General features: G+C 36.3%; 1 protein-coding gene across 7 annotated transcripts in view; it reads left to right on the top strand.

The window, feature by feature from the left end:
* The window catches only part of SENP5 (SUMO specific peptidase 5), a 116,664-nt gene that overhangs the window by 31,048 nt on the left and 64,294 nt on the right, over positions 1-21,322 (top strand). For all 7 annotated transcript variants that reach the window (XR_005022659.2, XR_005022658.2, XR_008997383.1 and 4 more), the window contains exon 2: positions 11,015-12,558. Coding sequence is in view for 4 of the 7 variants with exons in the window: in XM_057501475.1 (XP_057357458.1) it covers positions 11,046-12,558 (1,513 nt within the window). In the remaining 3 variants the exon portion in view is untranslated. The remainder of the gene's footprint in view (positions 1-11,014; positions 12,559-21,322) is intronic.

The raw sequence follows: 21,322 nt of genomic DNA, 5'->3' as shown, positions 1-21,322 counted from the left end.
ATTTGAAGGAGGGATTAAACAATTCCCAGATATGCAAAAGTTGAATTTACCTCCCACAGACCATCTCTGCAGTGTGTTTTAAAGTGACTGCTGTAGATGAAAGTGCACCTAAGACTAAATAGCTGTCACCAGAGAAAATAAAACCGCAGGCAGAGGAAGTAGACCAACTAAATATTAACCAAATGCACAGTTAAATAAGCTACCCACAAAATCAGTCAAGGATACACAAAAAGTACAGAATATGACACCTAACATATAAAGAGTGGAGGAGGAAGAAAAAGAAGGGAGAGAAAAAAATCCCGATCAAACTGTGTTTATAATAGTTCAATGAGTGAGTTAAGGTAGACTGCTAGATAGTAAAGATACTGCCGTTGAACCTTTGGTAACCAGGAATCCAAAGCGTGCAGTGAAAATAAGTACATATTTATTGATAATCACCCTAAATGTGAAAGTACTGAATGCACCAATCAAAAGACACAGTTACGGGACGGATAAAAAAGAAATACCCATGTATATGCTGCCTACAAGAGACTCACTTCAAACCCAGAGACATATACACAGACTAAAAGCGAAGGGATGGAAAAACATATTTCATGCAAACAATAGGGAGATCAAAGTAGGCGTTGTAGTACTTGTATCAGACAAAATACACTTCAAAAGAAAGTCACAAGAGACAAAGGATATTACATAATGAAAAGCGGTTAGTCCAACAAAAGGATATAACAATTATAAATATTATGCACCCAACACATGAGCACCTACATATGTGAAACAAATAGTAACAGTATTAAAGGGAGAAATAGAATGCAATGCATTCATTTTAGGAGACTTCAACATACCACTCACTCTAAATAATGGATCAACCAGACAGAAAATAAGTAAGAAGTCAGAGGCACTGAACAGCACAGTATAACAGATGGACCTAACCGACATATACAGAACACTACACCCAAAAGCAACAGAATACACATTCTTCTCAAGTGCACATGGAACACTTTCAAGAATAGCCCACATACTAGCCCAGAAAAAGAGCCTCACCATATTCAAAAAGATTGAAATTGTACCAACGAACTTCTCAGACCACAAACATATGAAACTAGAAATAAATTGTACAAAGTAAACAAAAAGGCTCACAAACACATGGAGGCTTAACAACATCCTCCTAAATGGTCAATGGCCAAATTAAAACAGAGATCAAGCAATATGTGGAGACAAATGAAAACAGCAGAGCAACACCCCAACTTCTGTGGAGCACAGTAAAGGCAGTTACAAGTGGAAAGTATATAGCAATGCAGGCTTTTTAAAGAAGGAAGAATAATCCTGAATAAAGTCTAAATTCAGTTATTGAAAGTGGAAAAAGAAGAACAAATGAGGCCCAAAGGCATAGAAGGAGGGGCATAATAAAGACCAGAGAAGAAATAAATAAAATTGAGAAGAATAAAACAATAGAAAAAATGAATGAAATCAAGAGTTGGTACTTTGAGAAAATAAACAAAATAGGTAAACCTCTAGCCAGACTTATCAAGAAAAAAAGAGAATCTACACACATAAACAGAATCAGAAATGACATAGGAAAAATCACAACAGACAGCACAGAAATACAAAGAAATACTAGAGAATACTATGAAAAATTATATGCTAACAAACTGGATAACCTAGAAGAAATGGACAACGTTGTAGAAAAATACAACCTTCCAAAGCTGACCCAGGAAGAAATAGAAAATCTGAATAGGCCAATTACCAGCAAGGAAATTGCATTTGTAATCGAAAAACTATCAAAGAACAAACTCCTGGACCAGATGGTTTCACTGCTGAATTTTATCAAACATTTAGTGAAGACCTAATACCATTCTCCTTAAAGTTTTCCAAAAAGTAGAAGAGGAGGGAATACTTCCAAACTCATTTTATGAGGCCAGCATCACTCTAATACCAAAACTAGGCAAAGACACTACAAAAAAAGAAAATTACAGACCTATATCCCTGATAAACATAGATACAAAAATACTCAACAAAATATTAGCAAACCCAATTACAAAACACATCAAGGGGATCACACATCATGATCAAGTGGAATTTATTCCAGGGATGCAAGGATGGTACAACATTTGAAAATCCATCAACATCATCCACCACATCAGCAAAAAGAAGGACAAAACCCACGTGATTATCTCCATAGATGCTGAAAAAGCATTTGACAAAATTCAACATCCATTCATGATAAAAACTCTCAACAAAATGGGTATAGAGGGCAAGTACCTCAACATAATAAAGGCCATATATGACAAACCCACAGCCAATATCAAGCTTAACAGTGAAAAGCTGAAAGCTTTTCATCTAAGATCAGGAACAAGACAAGGTTTCCCACTCTCTCTGCTTTTATTCAACTGAGTACTGGAGGTCCTAGCCACGGCAGACAACACAAAGAAATAAAAGGCATCCAGACTGGTAAAGAAGTTAAATTGTCACTATTTACAGATGACGTGGTATTGCACATGACAATATGATGAAATCTGTTGTATTCCTACACACTAACAATGAACTAGCAGAAAGAGAAATCAGGAAAACAATTCCATTCACAGTTGCATCAAAAAGAATAAAATACCTAGGAATAAACCTAACCAAGGAAATGAAAGACCTATGCAATGAAAACTACAAAACACTCTTGAGAGAAATTAAAAAGGACACTAATAAATGGAAATTAATCCCATGATCTTGGGTAGGAAGAATTAAAAAACTGGAAAGCTACATGTAAGAGAGTGAAACTGGATTACTTTCCAACTCCATACACAAAAGAAAACTCGAAATGGATCAAAGACATGGATGTAAGTCATGAAACCATAAAGCTCTTAGAAGAAAGTATAGGCAAAACTCTCTTGAATATAAACATGCGCAACTTTTTCATGAACATATTCTCCCCATTTTGTGAAGGAAACAGAGGCAAAAATGAATTAAGTGGGACTATATCAAACTAAAAAGCTTCTGTACTGCAAATGACACCGTCAGTAGAACAAAAAGGCATCCTATGGTATGGGAAAATATATTCATAAATGACATATCTGATAAGGGGTTTACATCTAAAATGTATAAAGAGCTCATGCGCCTCAACAACCAAAAAGCAAATAACCTGATTAGGAAATGGACAGAGGATCTGAACAGACACCTCTCCAAAGAAGAAATTCAGATGGCCAACAGGCACATGAAATTATGCTCCACATGGGTAACTATCAGGGAAATGCAAATTAAAACCACAATGAGATATCACCTCACACCCATTAGGATGGCCAACATAGAAAAGACTATGAACAACAAATGCTTTCGAGGATGCAGAGAAAGGGGAACCCTCCTACACTGTTTGTGGGAATGTAAATTAGTTCAACCATTGTGGAAAGCAATATGGAGGTTCCTCAAAAAACTAAAAATAGAAATACCATTTGACCCAGGAATTCCACTCCTAGAAATTTACCCTAAGAAAACAGGATAATAGATTCCAAAAGACATGCACCCCTATGTTTATTGCAGCACTATTTACAATAGCTAAGATATGGAAGCAACCCAAGTGTCCATCAGTAGATGAATAGATAAAGGAAGAAGTCGTACATATACACAATGGAATACTTTTCAGCCACAAGAAGAAAACAAATCCTACCATTTGCAACAACATGGATGGAGCTGAAGGGTATTATGCCAATTGAAATAAGCCAGGCGGAGAAAGACAAGTTCCAAATGATTTCACTCATTTGTGGAGTATAACAACGAGGCAAAAAGTGAAGGAACAAAACAGCAGCAGACACAGAACCCAAGAATGGACTAACATTTACCACTGGGAAAGGGACTGGGGAGGGTGGGTGGGAAGGGGTGATAAGGCAATTAAGGGGCATTATGGTTAGCACATATAATGTAGGGGGGGCACGGGAATGGCAATATAGCACAGAGAAGACAAGTAGTGACCCTGTAGCATCTTACTATGCTGATGGACAGTGACTGTAATTGGGTATGGGGTGGGGACTTGATAATAGGTGGGAATATAGTAACCACAGTGTTCCCCCTGTGATTGTATATCAATGATACCTTAATAAAAAAAAATCTAAAGTTGAGAAAAAAATAATAATAATTTTCCCTCAGAACTTTGAAAGCATTAGTACATTTTCCTCTAGTTTCAGTCTTGCAGTTATAAAGTCCACTGCCCTTCTTATTCCTGATTTATATACTTATGTAAGTTATATATGTAAACATTATATATATCTGTGTATTTTATATATAGTGTATATGTGTGTATATATATATATAAATGTGCGTTTATATGTATATAAATAATAATATATATGTTCTTTTGTTTGTCAGCACCTCCTCCAAAGCTTGTAGGGAGTATGGCCCCTATTGTTCTCAAATTTCAAATTTGCTATGCCTTGGTATGGGTCTGTTTTTATTCATTGATAGGTTCTTTCTATGTATAAAATAATGTTCTTTTATTGTGTGAATTTTCTCATTATATATATATATTTTATTATAATTATTAAAAATTTTTTTAATTTTGGTATTTTTAATATACAATCACATAAGCAACATTGTGGTTACTAGATTCCTCCCACCACATACCCCATTAAAGTCACTGTCCATCAGTATAGTAAGATGCTATAGAGTTACTACTTGTCTTCTCTGTGCTATACTGCATTCCTCATGCCCCCACCTATGTTATGTGAGCTAATTGTAATGCCCATTATTCCCCTTCTCCTTCCCTTCCCATCCCCCACACCAGTCCCTTTCCCTTTGGCAAGTATTAGTCCATTCTTGGGTTCTGTGAGTCTTCTGCTGTTTTGTTCCTTCAGTTTTTGCTTTGTTCTCATACTCCACAGATGAATGAAATCATTTGATACTTGTCTTTCTCCACCTGGCTTATTTCACTGAGCATAATACCCTCTAGCTCTATCCATGTTGTTGCAAATGGTAGGATTTGTTTCTTTCTTATGGCTAAATAATATTCCATTGTTTATATGTACCACATCTTCTTTATCCATTCATCTACTGATGGACACTTAGGTTGTTTCCATTTCTTGGCTATTGTAAATAGTGCTGCGATAAACATAGGGGTGCATATGTGTTTTTGAATCTGAGAAGTTGTTTTCTTTGGGTAAATTCCTAGGACTGGAATTCCCAGATTAAGTGGTATTTATTTTCATTTTTGTATTTTGAGGAACCTCCATCTTGCTTTCCACAATGGTTGAACTAGTTTACATTTCCACCAGCCATTGAATTATGTATTTAACAGTTCCCTTTACTTTTTAAATTTGTCTTTCTGAAACTTTGATTTGGATATTTGATCTTGTGGCCTGATCATTTAACTTTCCTATCTTTATACATTAATTTCAATCTCTTTCATTTTGTGCTTTCTGGGAAATTTTCCTCAAATTTTAGCCTTTGAAGAAAAAATTCTAACTTTTCACTTTGTACTAACTTCAGGCTTACAAAAAAATTAAAAAATTTCACATATACTTCACCCAACTTTTCCCCAATATTATATTATGTAGCTGTAGTATATTATCAAAACCAGGGAATTAATATTAAGATAATAGTGTTAACTGATCTGTATATAACTGATGAGACTTTGTAAATTGTCCCACCAATTTCCTTTTCTGGACTAGGACCCAAGCCACAATTGTACATGGCTCTAGTTGTCCTGTCTCCTTAGTCTTAGTCTTTAAATTGGGACAGTTCTTCAGCTTGTTTTTGTCTTTCATGACGTAGGTTGACACATTTGAAGTGTTGGACAGTTATCCTATAGAATCTCCCTCAGTGTGGCTTTGTCTGTTCTTTTCTTGTGATTGAATTCAGGCTATCCATTTTTTAACAAGAATACCACACAAGTGACATTGTGCCATATCAGGAGGCATATTATGAGTGTATGTCTCATTACTAGTGATGTTAACCTTGATAATCTGATGAAGGTGATGTCCGCCAGGTTTTTACATTGAAAGTCACAATTTTTCCCTTTTTAATTTTAAGTATCTTGCAGGCAGTATTTTAAGACTGTTAATATCTTGTTTCTCATTGTATATTACACCCTCTGGTTTTAGCATCCATTGATTCTTGCTCAGTCAGTTATTTTTGAGAGGAGTTGCAAATTGGAACTTTTCCATTTCCATCATTCTTTCTGTGTTTATTAATTTGATATTCAGTATAAGGAAGAGCTGTCCCTTCTCCTTGTTTGTTTACTTAATTAACCAGTTATTTATATTATTATAGACTTGATATTTGATTCATTCCTGAGTTATAATCTATTGTACCATCATCATATGTTCAGTTGCTTGGGTTTTTATTTGCCATTGTGAGTCTATTCAGGTTGGCTTCTGTGTTCTTTTGACATGTCACTTTTTTAGTACTTATTTACTTTCTGACGCTACAGTGATATTTCAGGCTTATTCTCTACTTCCTTTGCCCTAGCTCTGGAATCAGCCATTTCTTTAAGTGGTGAATAATTCCTAGAAACCAAGATCTGGGTACTAGTCTTTGCTGCTGGGGAGTTACTGCTTCTAGGCCTTCTAAGCAGACAGAACTAGGAAATAAATATGTGTGTAGCACACTTCTAGATCTGTATCTGTGTGTGTGTGTGTGTGTGTGTGTGTGTGTGTGTTAAACACCATGAGTTCATATGGATCCAAGTTCAGTTTATCACAACAGATCCAAAGCTGTCTTACTTTGTGTCTTTCATTATTTTTAACTCCTTTTACCAACAGTGAGAAACCTGGTTCTAATCATTGACATTTTTACTTACTGCTCAGTTTTAGAATACTTAGAAAGTAAGTTTCAGAATTAACTAATTCCTCTGTGAAAAAACAAATTTACTAACTAAAGTACGGTATTTGTATACATTGTTTGTTTCTAGTCTCATACAGTTAAAATAATGTGGTACAAAGTTACTTGAGCTAATTCTTTTCTGCTGTATTCCTTTCAGTGTTCTTATTGTACTTATTTATAGTACAGTTAGGTTTGCTATTGTTTGTATTTCATTTGGATTGCTCCTTTTCTGGTTGATTGTAATTATTTGTATATTTAAAAAAATACATGAAACATTAAGATGGTTCTAAAAGTCCAAATTTTACAAAAAGCCCTATTCAGAAATGTACCATACCCTATCCTTTCTTCCTTTTTCCCATTCATTATTTGACCCCATTCCCTGTAGGTAACTATTCTCATTAGTGTCTAGTTTATCCTTCCCATGTTTTGATTTTTATTTTGTTTTGTCTTCTTTGAGAGGTGGGGAGAAAATGGCAGATAACTGTGTATTTTATTTTATGAAAGGTGGCTCTGTAGTAAAGAATTTAACCTTCCCTGGAAAGAAAGCATTTATCATTGGCTTCCCGGCAGAATTCTTTAAGTCCTTGGAATGTCTTGCCTGATTGGTATGTATTTACCTTGGGACCTTGGGTCACTGGTAGTCTAACAATATGATTTAACATGGGAGATGGCCATATCAAAAAGACCAATGGTGTGATTTAAGGTGCTGATTTTTGTAGCAGTGGAACTCCAGAGGGACTGAAGACTGATCTCAGTCATGTGGGCAATCATATGCCTACAAATCCCAGTAAAAAGTCTGAACATCAAGGCTTGGGTGAGCTTCCCCAGCTGGCAGTGCTCTCTGCATACTGTCATACAGTGATGCTGAGGGAGTAATGCTGTCCTGGGTGCAATGGGAGAGAACAGCTGGAAGCACCACAGCTGTTAACTTCTCTTGGACTCTTCCTTGAGTGCTTTTAATCCCTACTTTTCAGCTGTAATAAGCCATAACTATGAACAAAACAGTTTTCTCTGAGTTTTGTGATTCCTTCTGGCAAATTATCAGACCTGATTGTGGTTTTTGGAATTTCCGGAATTTGTAGTTGGTGTCAGAAGTGAGGGTGATCTTGTATGAGCAGTTTTCTCTCACTGTATACTTGGCTAAACTGTTGCAGTGGCATACTTTTTTTTGTTGTTTTTTGTTTTTTTGTTTTGTTTTGTTTTGTTTTGTTGAAGGGTAGTTGACACACAGTATTACATTAGTTTCAGGTGTACAACACAGTGATTCAACATTTATATACATGATAATTCTAGGTACCAGCTATCACCATACCAAGTTGTTACAATATTTTGACTATATTCCTTATGCTATACATTACATCCCGGTTACTTATTTATTTTACAATTGGAAGTGTGTTTATTTATATATATATATATATATATATTTTTTTTTTTTGTGTGTGTGTGTGTGTGTGTGTGTGAGGGCATCTCTCATATTTATTGATCAAATGGTTGTTAACAACAATAAAATTCTGTATAGGGGGGTCAATACTCAATGCACAATCATTAATCCACCCCAAGCCTAATTTTCGTCAGTCTCCAATCTTCTGAGGCATAACGAACAAATTCTTACATGGAGAACAAATTCTTACATAGTGAATAAGTTACATGGTGAACATTACAAGGGCAGTCATCACAGAAGCTTTCGGTTTTGTTCATGCATTATGAACTATAAACAGTCAGTTCAAATATGAATATTCATTTGATTTTTAAACTTGATTTATATGTGGATACCACATTTCTCTCTTTATTATTATTATTTTTAATAAAATGCTGAAGTGGTAGGTAGATACGAGATAAAGGTAGAAAACAGAGTTTAGTGTTGTAAGAGAGCAAATGTAGATGATCAGGTGTGTGCCTGTAGACTATGTGTTAATCCAAGCTAGACAAGGGCAATAAAACATCCATGTATGCAGAAGATTTCTCTCAGAACATGAGGGGGGAGGTTCTAAGCCTCACCTCTGCTGCTCCCCATTTTCTCACCAGATGGCCCCCCTGCGACTGTGCCTGTCTTAGGTTGTTCCTCCCTTGAGGAATCTTACCTGTCTCTGGCTAACCAGTCATCTTCCGGGGCCATACAGGGAAATGTAAAGTTGGTAAGTGAGAGAGAAGCCTTATTGTTTGAAAAGGTTAGCTTTTTACTTCTTTGCATATTTATGCCCTGTGGCTTCTATGCCCAGCATTTGTCTTGAGGTGTCTTTACCACTTGGAAGAATTATGATACTCGGTAAATTCGACATGTGGCACGAGTTCTATTTAAAGGTTGTAATTAGGAAGGAAGAAGAAAAGCTATAGAAGTAGCAGGCAGAAGAAAACCTGGGAAGATTGATTATTTCTTTGACATATCTTCTTGTAGAGTAACTTCAGCATGGATAGGTTTTTAACTACTAATTAAATTGTGCGCACACATTAACATAATAGGAGTACAGTTATGTAACCAAAGCATACCTGTAATTACCAGCCATCTCCAGTGAAACCAAGAAAACCAGTTAGGCACCTTAGGCATTTGTGAAAACTTATCTATGATATGGTGGATATTGTCCAACTGAACTTGAACAGTCTGAGAGAATTCAGATAAATTAAAACAACCCATTCCTGGGGACTGTTTGCAGTGGCATACTTTTAAAAAAATTTTTATTAAGGTATTATTGATATATACTCTTATGAAGGTTTCACATGAAAAAACAATGTGGTTACTACATTTACCCATATTATCAAGCCCCACCCATACCCCAATGCAGTCTTCAGTGGCATAATATTGATACTCATTTCAACTTTGATTTTTTCACTTAACCTGGATAATCCTTCATTGTTAGTTTTCAGAGTTCATCTTTTTTACGGCTTCACTTTTTGTGTGGGTGAACCATAGTTTATAATTGCAAAACACTGGAAACAACCTAAATGCCCATACAAAGGACGGTGGTTAGAATAATGTTGCAATGAATAACCTTGTAGTATGTATTTTCATTATTGTTAGAGGCATAGCTTCAGGGTAAATTCCTAAAAGTGGGATTTCTGTATTAAAAGGTAAACATTTTTGTTGTTTTGTTATTACCAAATTCCACTCTACAAGGATTTTTATCAATTTGTATGCCCACCACTGAAGTATGAAAGTGCCTTTTCTCCCACCAACAGAATGTGTTGTCATAATTTTTGACAATTTTTAAAAATTGGTAATTGACATAATATGTTAATATCAGGTGTACAATAATGATTTGATAGTTCTATACATTGTGAAATGATCACAATAAATCTAACATTCATTACTGTACATATTGCAAAATTTTTTTCTTGGGATGACTTTTATGATTTACTCTTAGCAACTTTCAAATATGCAATACAGTATTATTAACTATGTCCACTGTGCTATACATTTTATCCCCATGATTTATTTATTTTACAACTGGAAGTTTATACCTTTTTGACCCCCTTCACCCATTTCACCCACCTTCTCATCATCCTTCTTTGTCTATTTTTTTAGTGACGTTGAACGTCTGATGTGTAGGACCATTTAAAAATCTGTATTTGTGAACTGTCTCCTTATGTCCTTCTCCCATTTTTCCATTAGACTTTTTTTGTTTATCCCACAGTTTGAGTACTTTATAATGGGGCTATTAGCCCTTCTACCGGGTTTTTCATTTCTGCTATTATTTTTAATTTCCAAGGCCCCTTTATTGTTTTAATTGTTCATTAAAAAAATAACAACATTATTTTTTCCCCAATGGATGTAATATTTTCTTTTACTTCTTTGAGGATAGTGTCCAGTTTCTTCTTCCTTACTGTTTTTTTATTGTGGTAAAATATAGGTTACAAAATTTAATATTTTAATCATTTTAGGTATATGGTTCAGTGGCATTAAATACTTTTACACTGTTGAGAAACCATCACCACTGTCCATCTTCAGAACATTTTTCATCTTCCTAAACTGCAACTCTGAACCCCATTAAAGAATAACTCACCTTCCCTTCCCAACTTATTTTTTTAAGTTGACTCTGCGATACACGTCTTTGCTTTTATCTGTTTGTTTTGGTCCTCTTTTTATCCCTCAAAGTCTGGTGTTTCTTGGTTATCCTGTTATTTTAAATAATGACCACTAAGAAGTTCTAACTTCTTTGCTGTGAGTGTATCTTTGTTACCTTATTTTTTAGGATAAAAATGTAACTTTTATTTGTCTTCTTTACAGCTTCATCCAGATCTCATTATGCATCATAAAAATGAAAAAACAGAGGAAAATTTTTTGGAGAAAAGGAATCCACTTAGCCTTTTCTGAGAAATGGAATACTGGGTTTCAAGGCTTTAAGAAGTTTTGCTTTCACCAACACTTGTGTGTTCTGAAAGCCAAGTTGGGAAGGACTATTATTTGGAGCAGGCAGTTGAGGCACTTACAGTGCAGAAAGAAGGTCCTTCATATCCAGAAAACGTGGATCCAGGATAAACCTCTTTTTGCTAAGACAGAGTCCAATGTGGCTGCTCAAAATGTTAGTACTTTTTCCTCTAAAGTGAATAGAAAAGACACTAAACACTTCATTTCCTCTTCAAGGACCCTCCTGAAACTCCAAGCAGAGAAGTTGCTGTCATCAGTAAAGAACTCTGATTATGAATACTGTGGAAATAAAAGTTTCTTGAAGGCGGTTGCTGACTTACCAACAAATAGTGTTTTAGGTCGGGCCAGTGGTCACAGACCTAGGACAGAGCTGCAAGCTTCTGACTTTCCCATGAAGTTCAATGGGGAGAACCAAAGTTCATGTGAGAGTGGCACAATTGTGGTCACCTTGAGCAACCATAAGAGAAAGCGCTTTTGTTATGGCTGCTACCAAGGACTGGAGCACCACAGGAATGGGGGACCTCTAATTCCAAAAAAGATCCAACTTAACCAACACAGAAGAAGTAAAGTGTCTCCCCTTATGATGTATGAGAACTTATCCATGATTAGGTTTCGGTACAGGATTCTCAGATCTCAGCACTTCAGAACAAAAAGCAAAATTTGCAAGCTTAAAAAAGCCCAGCGAAGCTGGTTGCAGGTCACTGGGGACCATCAGGAGACCCTTAGGGAGAACGGTGAGGGTGGCAGTTGCAGCCCATTCCCTGCCCCAGAACCTAAAGACCCTTCTTGTCAGCGCCAACAACTGTACTTCCCAGATATGGACAGCAATGCTGTGGGAAAGGGGAAGAACTCTCATGTACCTGATGGCCACACTAAAGGAAGCCCTTTCTTGGGCAAGGAGCTCAGTTTAGATGAGGCGTTCTCTAACCAACAGAATGGCAGTGCCACATACACCTGGGACCAGTCACCCTGTTCATCTCCTAAGTGGGAGTGTACAGAACTGATTCGTAACATCCCCCTTCCAGAATATCATTCTAGTAACACGTTTATCTCAGAAATGGAAAGAGAAGTTACGACTCTGGGTCAGGAAAATCGGACAAGTACTGTCAGTGAAAACAGAGTAAAACTGTCAGTGTCTGGGGCAGATCAGTCTGTGAGTGGAGTAGACCGGCCAGTGTCCAGAGAGACTGTCCAGAATGAGACCTCATGCCAGATGGATGAGGATGGATCTCTTAAGCAGAACATTCTTAGTTCTAAGTTGTTGGACCACCCTTACTGTAAAAGCCCACTGGAGGCTCCTCTGATGTGCAGTGGGCTCAAACAAGAAAATCAAGTGGGTGGTGGGAAGACCAGTGAAAAAGCATGTCCAGTGGATGATGAACAGCTGTCAGTCTGCCTTTCTGGTATGTACTCTTCCTTTATTCTCCCCCAGTTTCCAGCTTGCACTTGCTGTCCACTGTCTTTTCTAGAAGAGTTCTGTTTTTTCCTTCCATACATGGATTTCCTTTTAAGCAATTAGACATTCTTCTTGAAGCCTTTTATATTGCTGTATTACATAGATGTTGCATAATTGAATTCCTGCTTGATGGGCATTTGTGTTGCTTCCAATTTTTTTCTTCTATAAACAATAATGCAATGAAATTACTTCTTTATACTTACATCATTATTTTTGTAAGTTAAGTTCCTAGTAGTAGAATTGATGGTGAAAGAATATCCATACTTAAAATTTTAAGAGAATTGTTATATTATCCTCCAAAAAGATGAACTGGTTTGCACTTCTTAAACTTGGCCAGTCTTATAAATCACATAAAAGTTCCTTGTTTTAATTTCCATTTTTAAGTTTGAAGTTTGAACATCTTTTCTATGTTTATTGGCCACTTTTTGTTTGTATATAATTTTCCTTTGCCTATTTTTCTATTGGATTGTTTGTATTTTATTTAGTATGTGAGAAGCTCCTATGTACCAGGCACTGTGCTAGTTCAAAGAATATAACAACAAACAGAATACACTGGTTTCTACTGTCTTGGGCCTTAGCATTACTGTAGTTTTAAGAATGTTAAGTTAAATTTTGATTATTATAAATGTCATAAGATTTAAGTTATTCCCTCCAAAAAGGTAAAAGTCTTAAGTATCCTGACAGTGTGTATGGTATTTTTGCTTAAAATTTTCGATTTTTGCATAGTAAAATTTATTTGTCTTTACTTTATGGCTTCAGGTTTTTGCATTATGCTTTAAAAAATCTTCAAGTCAAAATCTATCCCATGAAGTAAGCTGGTATGGCAGTATCAGTCTTTGACTCATTCCCTTTCTTGCAGTTTATCCAAGCTGCTAAAAGAGTACAAATGTATTTGTACAGGCACATTACTTACAGTATTTTGATAGTAAAAAACTGAAGACAATCAAAACAAATGTTTCTCTGAAAGTATAAATTATGACACATCCAGGCAATGGTATACTGTGAAGCTGTTACAGAATATATTAAATCTATATTTGATACTGAAAGCTGTCTATATAAAGTGAAAAATGCAAGTAGCAAAGCAGAGTGGTGCCATTTTGTTAAAAGATACATATGCACATATGTAGGATGAGTTTATATATGTGGGCACATGCATTTGTATAGGACATGTCTGGACAGATATATCAAATTGTTACATGTATTTTTTGGGGGCTTAGGAGAGTTACTTTTTGGTGGTTTAAATAATTTTGAACATTTTGTTGTCCCAACCAGTAAGAATATATAAAAAGTTTTCTCACAAAATAAAAAAGAGTCCTAGAAAGTCTTTTAAAAAAACTGTTTATACTGTCCTAGAATAGGGAAAGACAAATTTCCCTACTATGAGGTTAGCAGAACCATGATGCATAAACCTAATAAAAAGGTAGCATTTACTTAAAAATACTGATTAACTTATATAGATGTAGCACTTCCAAAAACAGTTGATAAATCAAATATGGCAAATGGAAAACTGCAGCATGATGTGAGGAAGTAGGAATTTTTACAGAATTTACACTTAGTCATCTGTAATGTAATTTCATTATTTTAATAGGCTAAAAGAGAAAAATCATGGAATCTCAGCAAGTACTGAAAAGCCTATTAATAAAACTCAGGTTCTCTTGTATTTAAGTGTTTTGGAAAAGTAGGAATAAAGAAAATTAATTTCACATAGTAAGGAATATCCGTCAGAAACAACTGCAGTTCCACATGTTTAAGGGGATGAAGTAAGCATATGGAATCTCTTCTTCCTACTACCATATCCTTAGAAATCACAAAAAATACATTAAAAACATATGTATTTCCTTACTCAGAAACAAGGAGGAGAGTTTTGGTGGATCAGAAACTGAGAACCTCCCACAAGGCAGAAAGTAGAAGGTCCAGAGGGGAACCCCAGTGGCAGAAGAAAGATCAGTAAAGGAAAATGGTACAACACTGTGGGTGTCCCATTCCTGGAGATGGTGGAGTTGGGGAGGAAAGGGGAAACCCATGGTAAAAGACTCTATACCTGGGAAATCTCAACAAAAGTATCTCTCCCTGCCTGTGCTACATACCAGTAAGGTTAATATCTGCTGTCAAGATGAAATTTTGTTGTTTGCCTCCCCAGTTTTACTGACATATAATTGACATAGAGCATTGAAATCCTAAGAACAGGAGATTGGTGGGGAGATACAGGACATTTCCTTTTCCCTCTGCCCCATTACTTGTACCATCTGGCAAGAAAGAGGGAAATCCATTTCCAGAAGGACAGTTTTTGGGGTTCATAATATCCTTCCACTGAAAATAGTTCAAGGCTACTACTGCCCATCAGAGCCCTCCTCCCACCCAGGAAGTTACCCAAGTAGGGGTGAGTCCAAATTTATCACCAGACATCTTAGGAAAGCCAAGATTATGAAAGAGACAGATTCAACAAGTAAAAGAACTAAACCTGAGTAGGATTAATAGAATTGTACACTTTAAGAGGATGAATTTTGTGGTATGTGAATTTTAGCTCAGTAAAGCTGTTTGTAAACAAATGGAAGAGACCAATTTTATAAATCATATTGATGAGACATTTTAAAGCATGACAGAAAACTCATAAGAAATAAAAATGCACCAGAAATTTGAGTTTTAGCAAGTGTGTTCTGGAGAAACAACAGAACAAGGATATTTCAAGGGTTTTAATTGTGACAGTATTTAGAGAGCTAAAAACTAACAGATGGTCATCCGTAGGGAATTGGTTAAAATACAGCATACTCATTTAATGGACTACTAGGGTGTTTTGAATTGATGTAGGAAAAAAAATATTTATGATGTATTGATGGAAGAATAGCAGCTTCAAGATTAAGTACAGTGTGTAACTGACATATTGAAGAAATATGTTCATATGGGCATAAAAGTTCTAAAGGAATTACTGGGTGATTGGCACTTTATTTTAAAATGTTTTTGGTCATGTATTAGAAAAAAACCCTTCTACTTAAAATTAAAGCTTGTGCCCATTTCAAGTTTATAAAAATGTCCAACCCTATTTTCTTCTAGACTATTAATGTGTTATTTTACATTTAGCAATTTTGAAAAAAGTAAAGATAGATCCCTAACTCATTCTTTATACTAAAATGAATTCCAACTGTGAATGAAAGACTTATCTAGTAGTTTTTAAAACTATTTATTAATTCATCTTTTTCCCATGCTTATAATATGCCATTTGCCATTGGGTCTGTTTCTAGACTTAGTTTCTCTATTTCTGTGCTAGTACTATTTTGCTTTCATTGCTGCAGTTAGTTTTATATTTTGATGGGACTAGTCCCTCCTCTTTAATCCCTTATCAACCTTGCCCCTTTAAGCTTTTCCAAAAATACTAGGCAAGAATGAGGAAAATCCATTTCCAGAAGGACAATTTTTGGGGTTCATAATATCCCAAGATAAATTTCAGATTTGTTTTTGCAATTAAAACAGTGGCTTTTGATTGGTACTATATTAGAGATTAATTTAGGGAAAATTGCATTCATAACAATATTGAGTTTTCTGCCTATTTACTCCATTTATTGATCTGTGTCCATTACTAGAATTTTGTATTGCTTTTCATTTAGATTTTGTACATTCCTTAAGTTTAGTCTCAGGTATTTCATGCCTTCCTTATTTATTTTTAATTTTTAATATTTTTGGTATTATTAATGTACAAATATATGAACAACATTATGGTTACTAGACTCTCCCTATTATCAAGTCCCCACCACATACCCCATTACAGTCACTGTCCATCAGGGTAGTAAGATGCTATAGAATCACTACTTGTCTTCTCTGTGTTATACTGCCTTTCCCATATCCCCCACCCCCCACCGCTACATTATCATAATACCCTTTATCCCCCCCTTAACCCTCCCTTCCCACACATCTTCCCCAGTCCCTTTCCCTTTGGTAACTGTTAGTCCTTTCTTGGGTTCTGTGATTCTGCTGCTGTTTTGTTCCTTCAGTTTTTTCTTTGTTCTTATACTCCACAGATGAGTGAAGTCATTTGATACTTGTCTTACTCTGCCTGGCTTATTTCACTGATCATAACACCCTCTAGCTCCATCCATGTTGTTGCAAATAGTAGGATCTGTTTTTTTCTTATGGCTGAGTAATATTCCATTGTGTATATGTACCACATCTTCTTTGTCCATTCATCTACTGATGGACATTTAGGTTGCTTCCGTATCTTGGCTATTGTAAATAGTGCTGCGATAAACATAGGGGTGCATATGTCTTTTTGAAACTGGACTCCTGCAATCTTAGGGTAAATTCCTAGGAGTGGAATTCCTGGGTCAAATGGTGTTTCTATTTTGAGTTTTTTGAGGATCCTCCATACTGCTTTCCACAATGGTTGAACTAGTTTACATTCCCACCAGCAGTGTAGGAGGGTTCGTTTCCCTTTCTCTACATCCTCGCCAACATTTGTTGTTGTTTGTCTTTTGGATGTTTGCCATCCTAACTGGCGTGAGCTGATATCTCATTGTGGTTTTAATTTGCATTTCTCTGATGATCAGTGATGTGGAGCATCTTTTCATGTGCCTGTTAGCCATCTGAATTTCTTCCTTGGAGAACTGTCTGTTCAGCTCCTCTGCCCATTTTTTAATTGGCTTATTTGCTTTTTGTTTGTTGAGGTGCATGAGCTCTTTATATATTTTGGATGTCAACCTCTTATTGGATATGTCATTTATGAATATATTCTCCTATACTGTAGGATGTCTTTTTGTTCTACTGATGGTGTTCTTTGCTGTACAGAAGCTTCTTAGTTTGATAAAGTCACACTTGTTCATTTTTGCTTTTGTTTCCCTTGCCCAGGGAGATATGTTCATGAAGAAGTTCCTCATGTTTATATCCAAGAGATTTTTGCCTATGTTTTTTTCTAAGAGTTTTTATCGTTTCATGACTTACATTCAGGTCTTTGATCCATTTCGAATTTACTTTTGTTTATGGGGTTAGACAATAATCCAGTTTCATTCTCTTACATGTAGCTGTCCAGTTTTGCCAACACCAGCTGCTGGAGAAGCTGTCATTTCCCCACTGTATGTCCATGGCTCCTTTATCGTATATTAATTGACCATATATGCTTGGGTTTATATCTGGGCTCTATAGTCTGTTCCATAGGTCTATGGGTCTATTCTTGTGTGAGTACCAAAGTGTCTTGATTACTGTGGCTTTGTAGTAAGGCTTAAAATCAGGGAGCGTAATTTCCCCTGCTTTATTCTTCCTTCTCAGGATTGCTTTGGCTATTCAGCCTTCCTTATTTTTTGATGGGACGTTCCTGACATGTTTATTGTATTTTGTTGGAGAAGCAAGTGGTTGCATTTCTTCCATACACAACAAAATGAATCCTACTCCACATTCAGGTGGGATGAGACCCAAGTCAGTTATCTCAAGAAAATACTGTTCAACATGGTTGGTTTAACATGTTGAGTAATTTAACTTATAAAACAACAACTCCAGTTTTGTTTTTCATATTATCTTTTGTACTTGCAGAATGGATTATAATTTGGACTCTAGGGTGTTTGTTTTGTTTTCCTAATATTTTATCCTTTGTTTCTTGGTCACATTGAAATTTGAGTTCTTTTGGAGTAAAAGCAGTTCTGTATTTCAAATGCATTTTTCATTTTGGTTTGTTAGGTTGGTGAAAGTGGGTTAAGAATAATATATTTAACTCATTCAAACAGGTCTATTTTCTGGGTGGTTCTTGGTCCATGGGTATTAAAATGGTAAAGGTGAAGAACTGAGTTGTTTTTGTAGAGAAAAGATAACAAGTATTCCCTGCTTTGGAGGTAGCATAGCATAATAGTTATTGGCTCAGCTTCTGTAGTCACATGACCTACGATTAGAATCTCAGTTACACTGTATGTTAGTTCAGTCCTTGGAGAAGTTGCTTAACCTCCCTACTCTTCCTATCTCCATTTGTAAAGTAGGGATACTATCTAACACATGGGAGTGTAAAAAGGATGAAATGAGATATGCTAGTGCTTGGCTGATGGTAAGTTCTCCTTAACTGTCATTTTACTTCTGGATCCAGTGAGATAATGGTTTGCATCAGTGAGACATTGTCATCTAGAGTTCGTGAGGACCAAGGTAGGTCCTTTCTGCTGCATTAGGGATCCATGTTTATTACCTGAAAGTGAAACAAAATACAGATAAGAGGAAAAATAAAACAACTTAAAATCTCCAAAATACTGTGGAAAGCAGTATGGAGGTGCCTCAAAAAACTCAAAGTAGAAATAATATTTGACACAGGAATTCCACTCCTAGGAATTTACCCTAAGAATACAGCAGCCCAGTTTGAAAAAGACATATGCACCCCTATGTTTATCGCAGCACTATTAACAATAGCCAAGAAATGGAAGCAACCTAAGTGTCCATCAGTAGATGAATGGATAAAGAAGATGTGGTACATATACACAATGGAATATTATTCAGCCATAAGAAGAAAACAAATCCTACTATTTGCAACAACATGGATGGAGCAGGAGGGTATTATCCTCAGTGAAATAAGCCAGGCAGAGAAAGACAAGTATCAAATGATTTCACTCATCTGTGGAGTATAAGAACAAAGAAAAACTGAAGGAACAAAACAGCAGCAGAGTCACAGAACCCAAGAGTGGACTAACAGTTACCAAAGGGAAAGGAACTGGGGAGGATGGGTGGGAAGGGAGGGATAAAAGGGGAGAAAAAGAAAGGGGGCACCACGATTAGCATGTATAATATGGGGGGAGGCATGGGGAGGGTTATGCAGCACAGAGAAGACAAGTAGTGACTCTACGGCATCTTACTACACTGATGAACAGTGACTGTAATGGGGTTTGTGGGGGCGACTTGGTGAAGGGGGAAGCCTAGTAAACATAATGTTCCTCATGTAATTGTAGATTAATGATACCAAAAAAAAAACCCTCCAAAATACTACTGTCCAGAAATAACATTATTAACAAAGGACACCTCTTTCCTGTGATACTAGTTTAGGATTGGAACCATGTCCCCTTGATAGAGGAGACTGCTTTCTTACTTGAGGAATTTCAATTAAGGTTGCTGTGCCTAAGGTTTAATCTTTTCTTACTAGGACATTCTTTTGTATAAAATTTGTTCCTTTAATGGTATTCCTCTCTTCTGTTTGGGTCCATTCTCCCGCGTAGACACAGGCTATGCTTAGACAACTAAGATATGATATTGTAAACACTGTAGGTAAATATATGCTCTGCTCTAGTTTTGTAGTCCCAAACCTTTGTCTCCTACTCTGATGAAGCTGGAACTTGAGGCACGCTTTCTGTCTTCTTTATGCCTAAAGGTTGGACCAGAATCAGGCATAAGCAAGGAACTCTCCTCATTACTATATCCTGACCTTTGCTCTTGTGTTAAGCCTTACAAGTTGGGAGCCATGCTAATGGAAGAACAAAAGGAGGAAAAACAGGTTTTTGACACCTTTGTCTACCCCTCCTCTGTACAAAACACTCTATTCCCAGGATAGTCACTCTGTTGTGATACTTCCTATCCATTTTGTATTGATGCATAGCATAGGGCATTCTTGAAGTTGGAAAGGAGCTGGTTGAAATAAGTGGCTAACAGTCCTCATTTTCCCATCTGAATTCTGAGGACTACACTGTCAGACTGATGTTTTCCCAAGCTGTTGCTCTCTGTATTCAGCATTAGTGAATAACCGAAGTCATGTCTGCATTTTTGTGATCCTTTAAGTCCTTCCTTAGCTTCTTTGTATTTACTTAGAAGTAATGTCCTGATTTTGTTTTCTAGGGCCTTTAGGTATGTTTCTTCAGTGGATCCTCTTGGAAACCATTAAAATGCATATATTTACTATTTAAATTGACCTATCCTTTATTCTAGCCAAGAAGTCATTCTTTAATTTTGCTTACCCTCTTAAAATATGCCTCACTAGCTATTACCCACCTAAGCTCACCTCATAGATTTATTCAATATCATAAGCATGTCTTTCAAACTGTATACTAAAAATTCCTTAGAATTTGTCCCTTGCTATGGGATACGAAATTATACACCCTTACCAACAAATACAGTGGCAGTTCTTTTTAACTGAAGTGTAGTTGATATATAGTCATATTGGTTTCAAGTATACAACACAGTTGTTCACCATTTACCCATATTAAGTCCTCACCTCCTCTAGTGCAGTTACAATCTGTCAACATAGGAAGATGTTACAGAATCATTTGTATTCTCCAGACTGCACTACCATCTACCTGTCCAACATATTACAATTGAGAATTTTTTGTACTTTTATCCCCCTCCTCACCCCAACACCTCCCACATGGTAACCACCAGCCAGTTCTCAGTGTCTGTGAGTCTTCTGCTGTTTTGTTCCTTCCGTTTTGCTTTATGTTCCACAAATAAGTGAAATCATATGGTATTTATCTTTCTTTGCCTGGGTTATTTCACACTGAGCATATTAGCCTCTAGATCCATCCATGTTGCAAACGGCAGGATTTTTTTTTCTCTTTTTTCTTTTTTTCTTTTGGTATCATTAATCTACAATTACACGAGGAACATTATGTTTACTAGACTCCCCACTTCACCAAGTCCCCTCCACATACCCCACTAGTCACTATCCATCAGCGTAGTAAGATGCTGTAAAATCACTACTTGTCTTCTCTGTGTTGCACAGCCCTCCCCGTGCCCCACACACACTATACATGCTAATCATAAGGCCTCCTTTC

Source organism: Manis pentadactyla, chromosome 1 (assembly GCF_030020395.1).
Source record: "Manis pentadactyla isolate mManPen7 chromosome 1, mManPen7.hap1, whole genome shotgun sequence".
Lineage (NCBI taxonomy): Eukaryota > Metazoa > Chordata > Mammalia > Pholidota > Manidae > Manis > Manis pentadactyla.
This window is presented reverse-complemented; position numbering and strand designations above follow the sequence as displayed.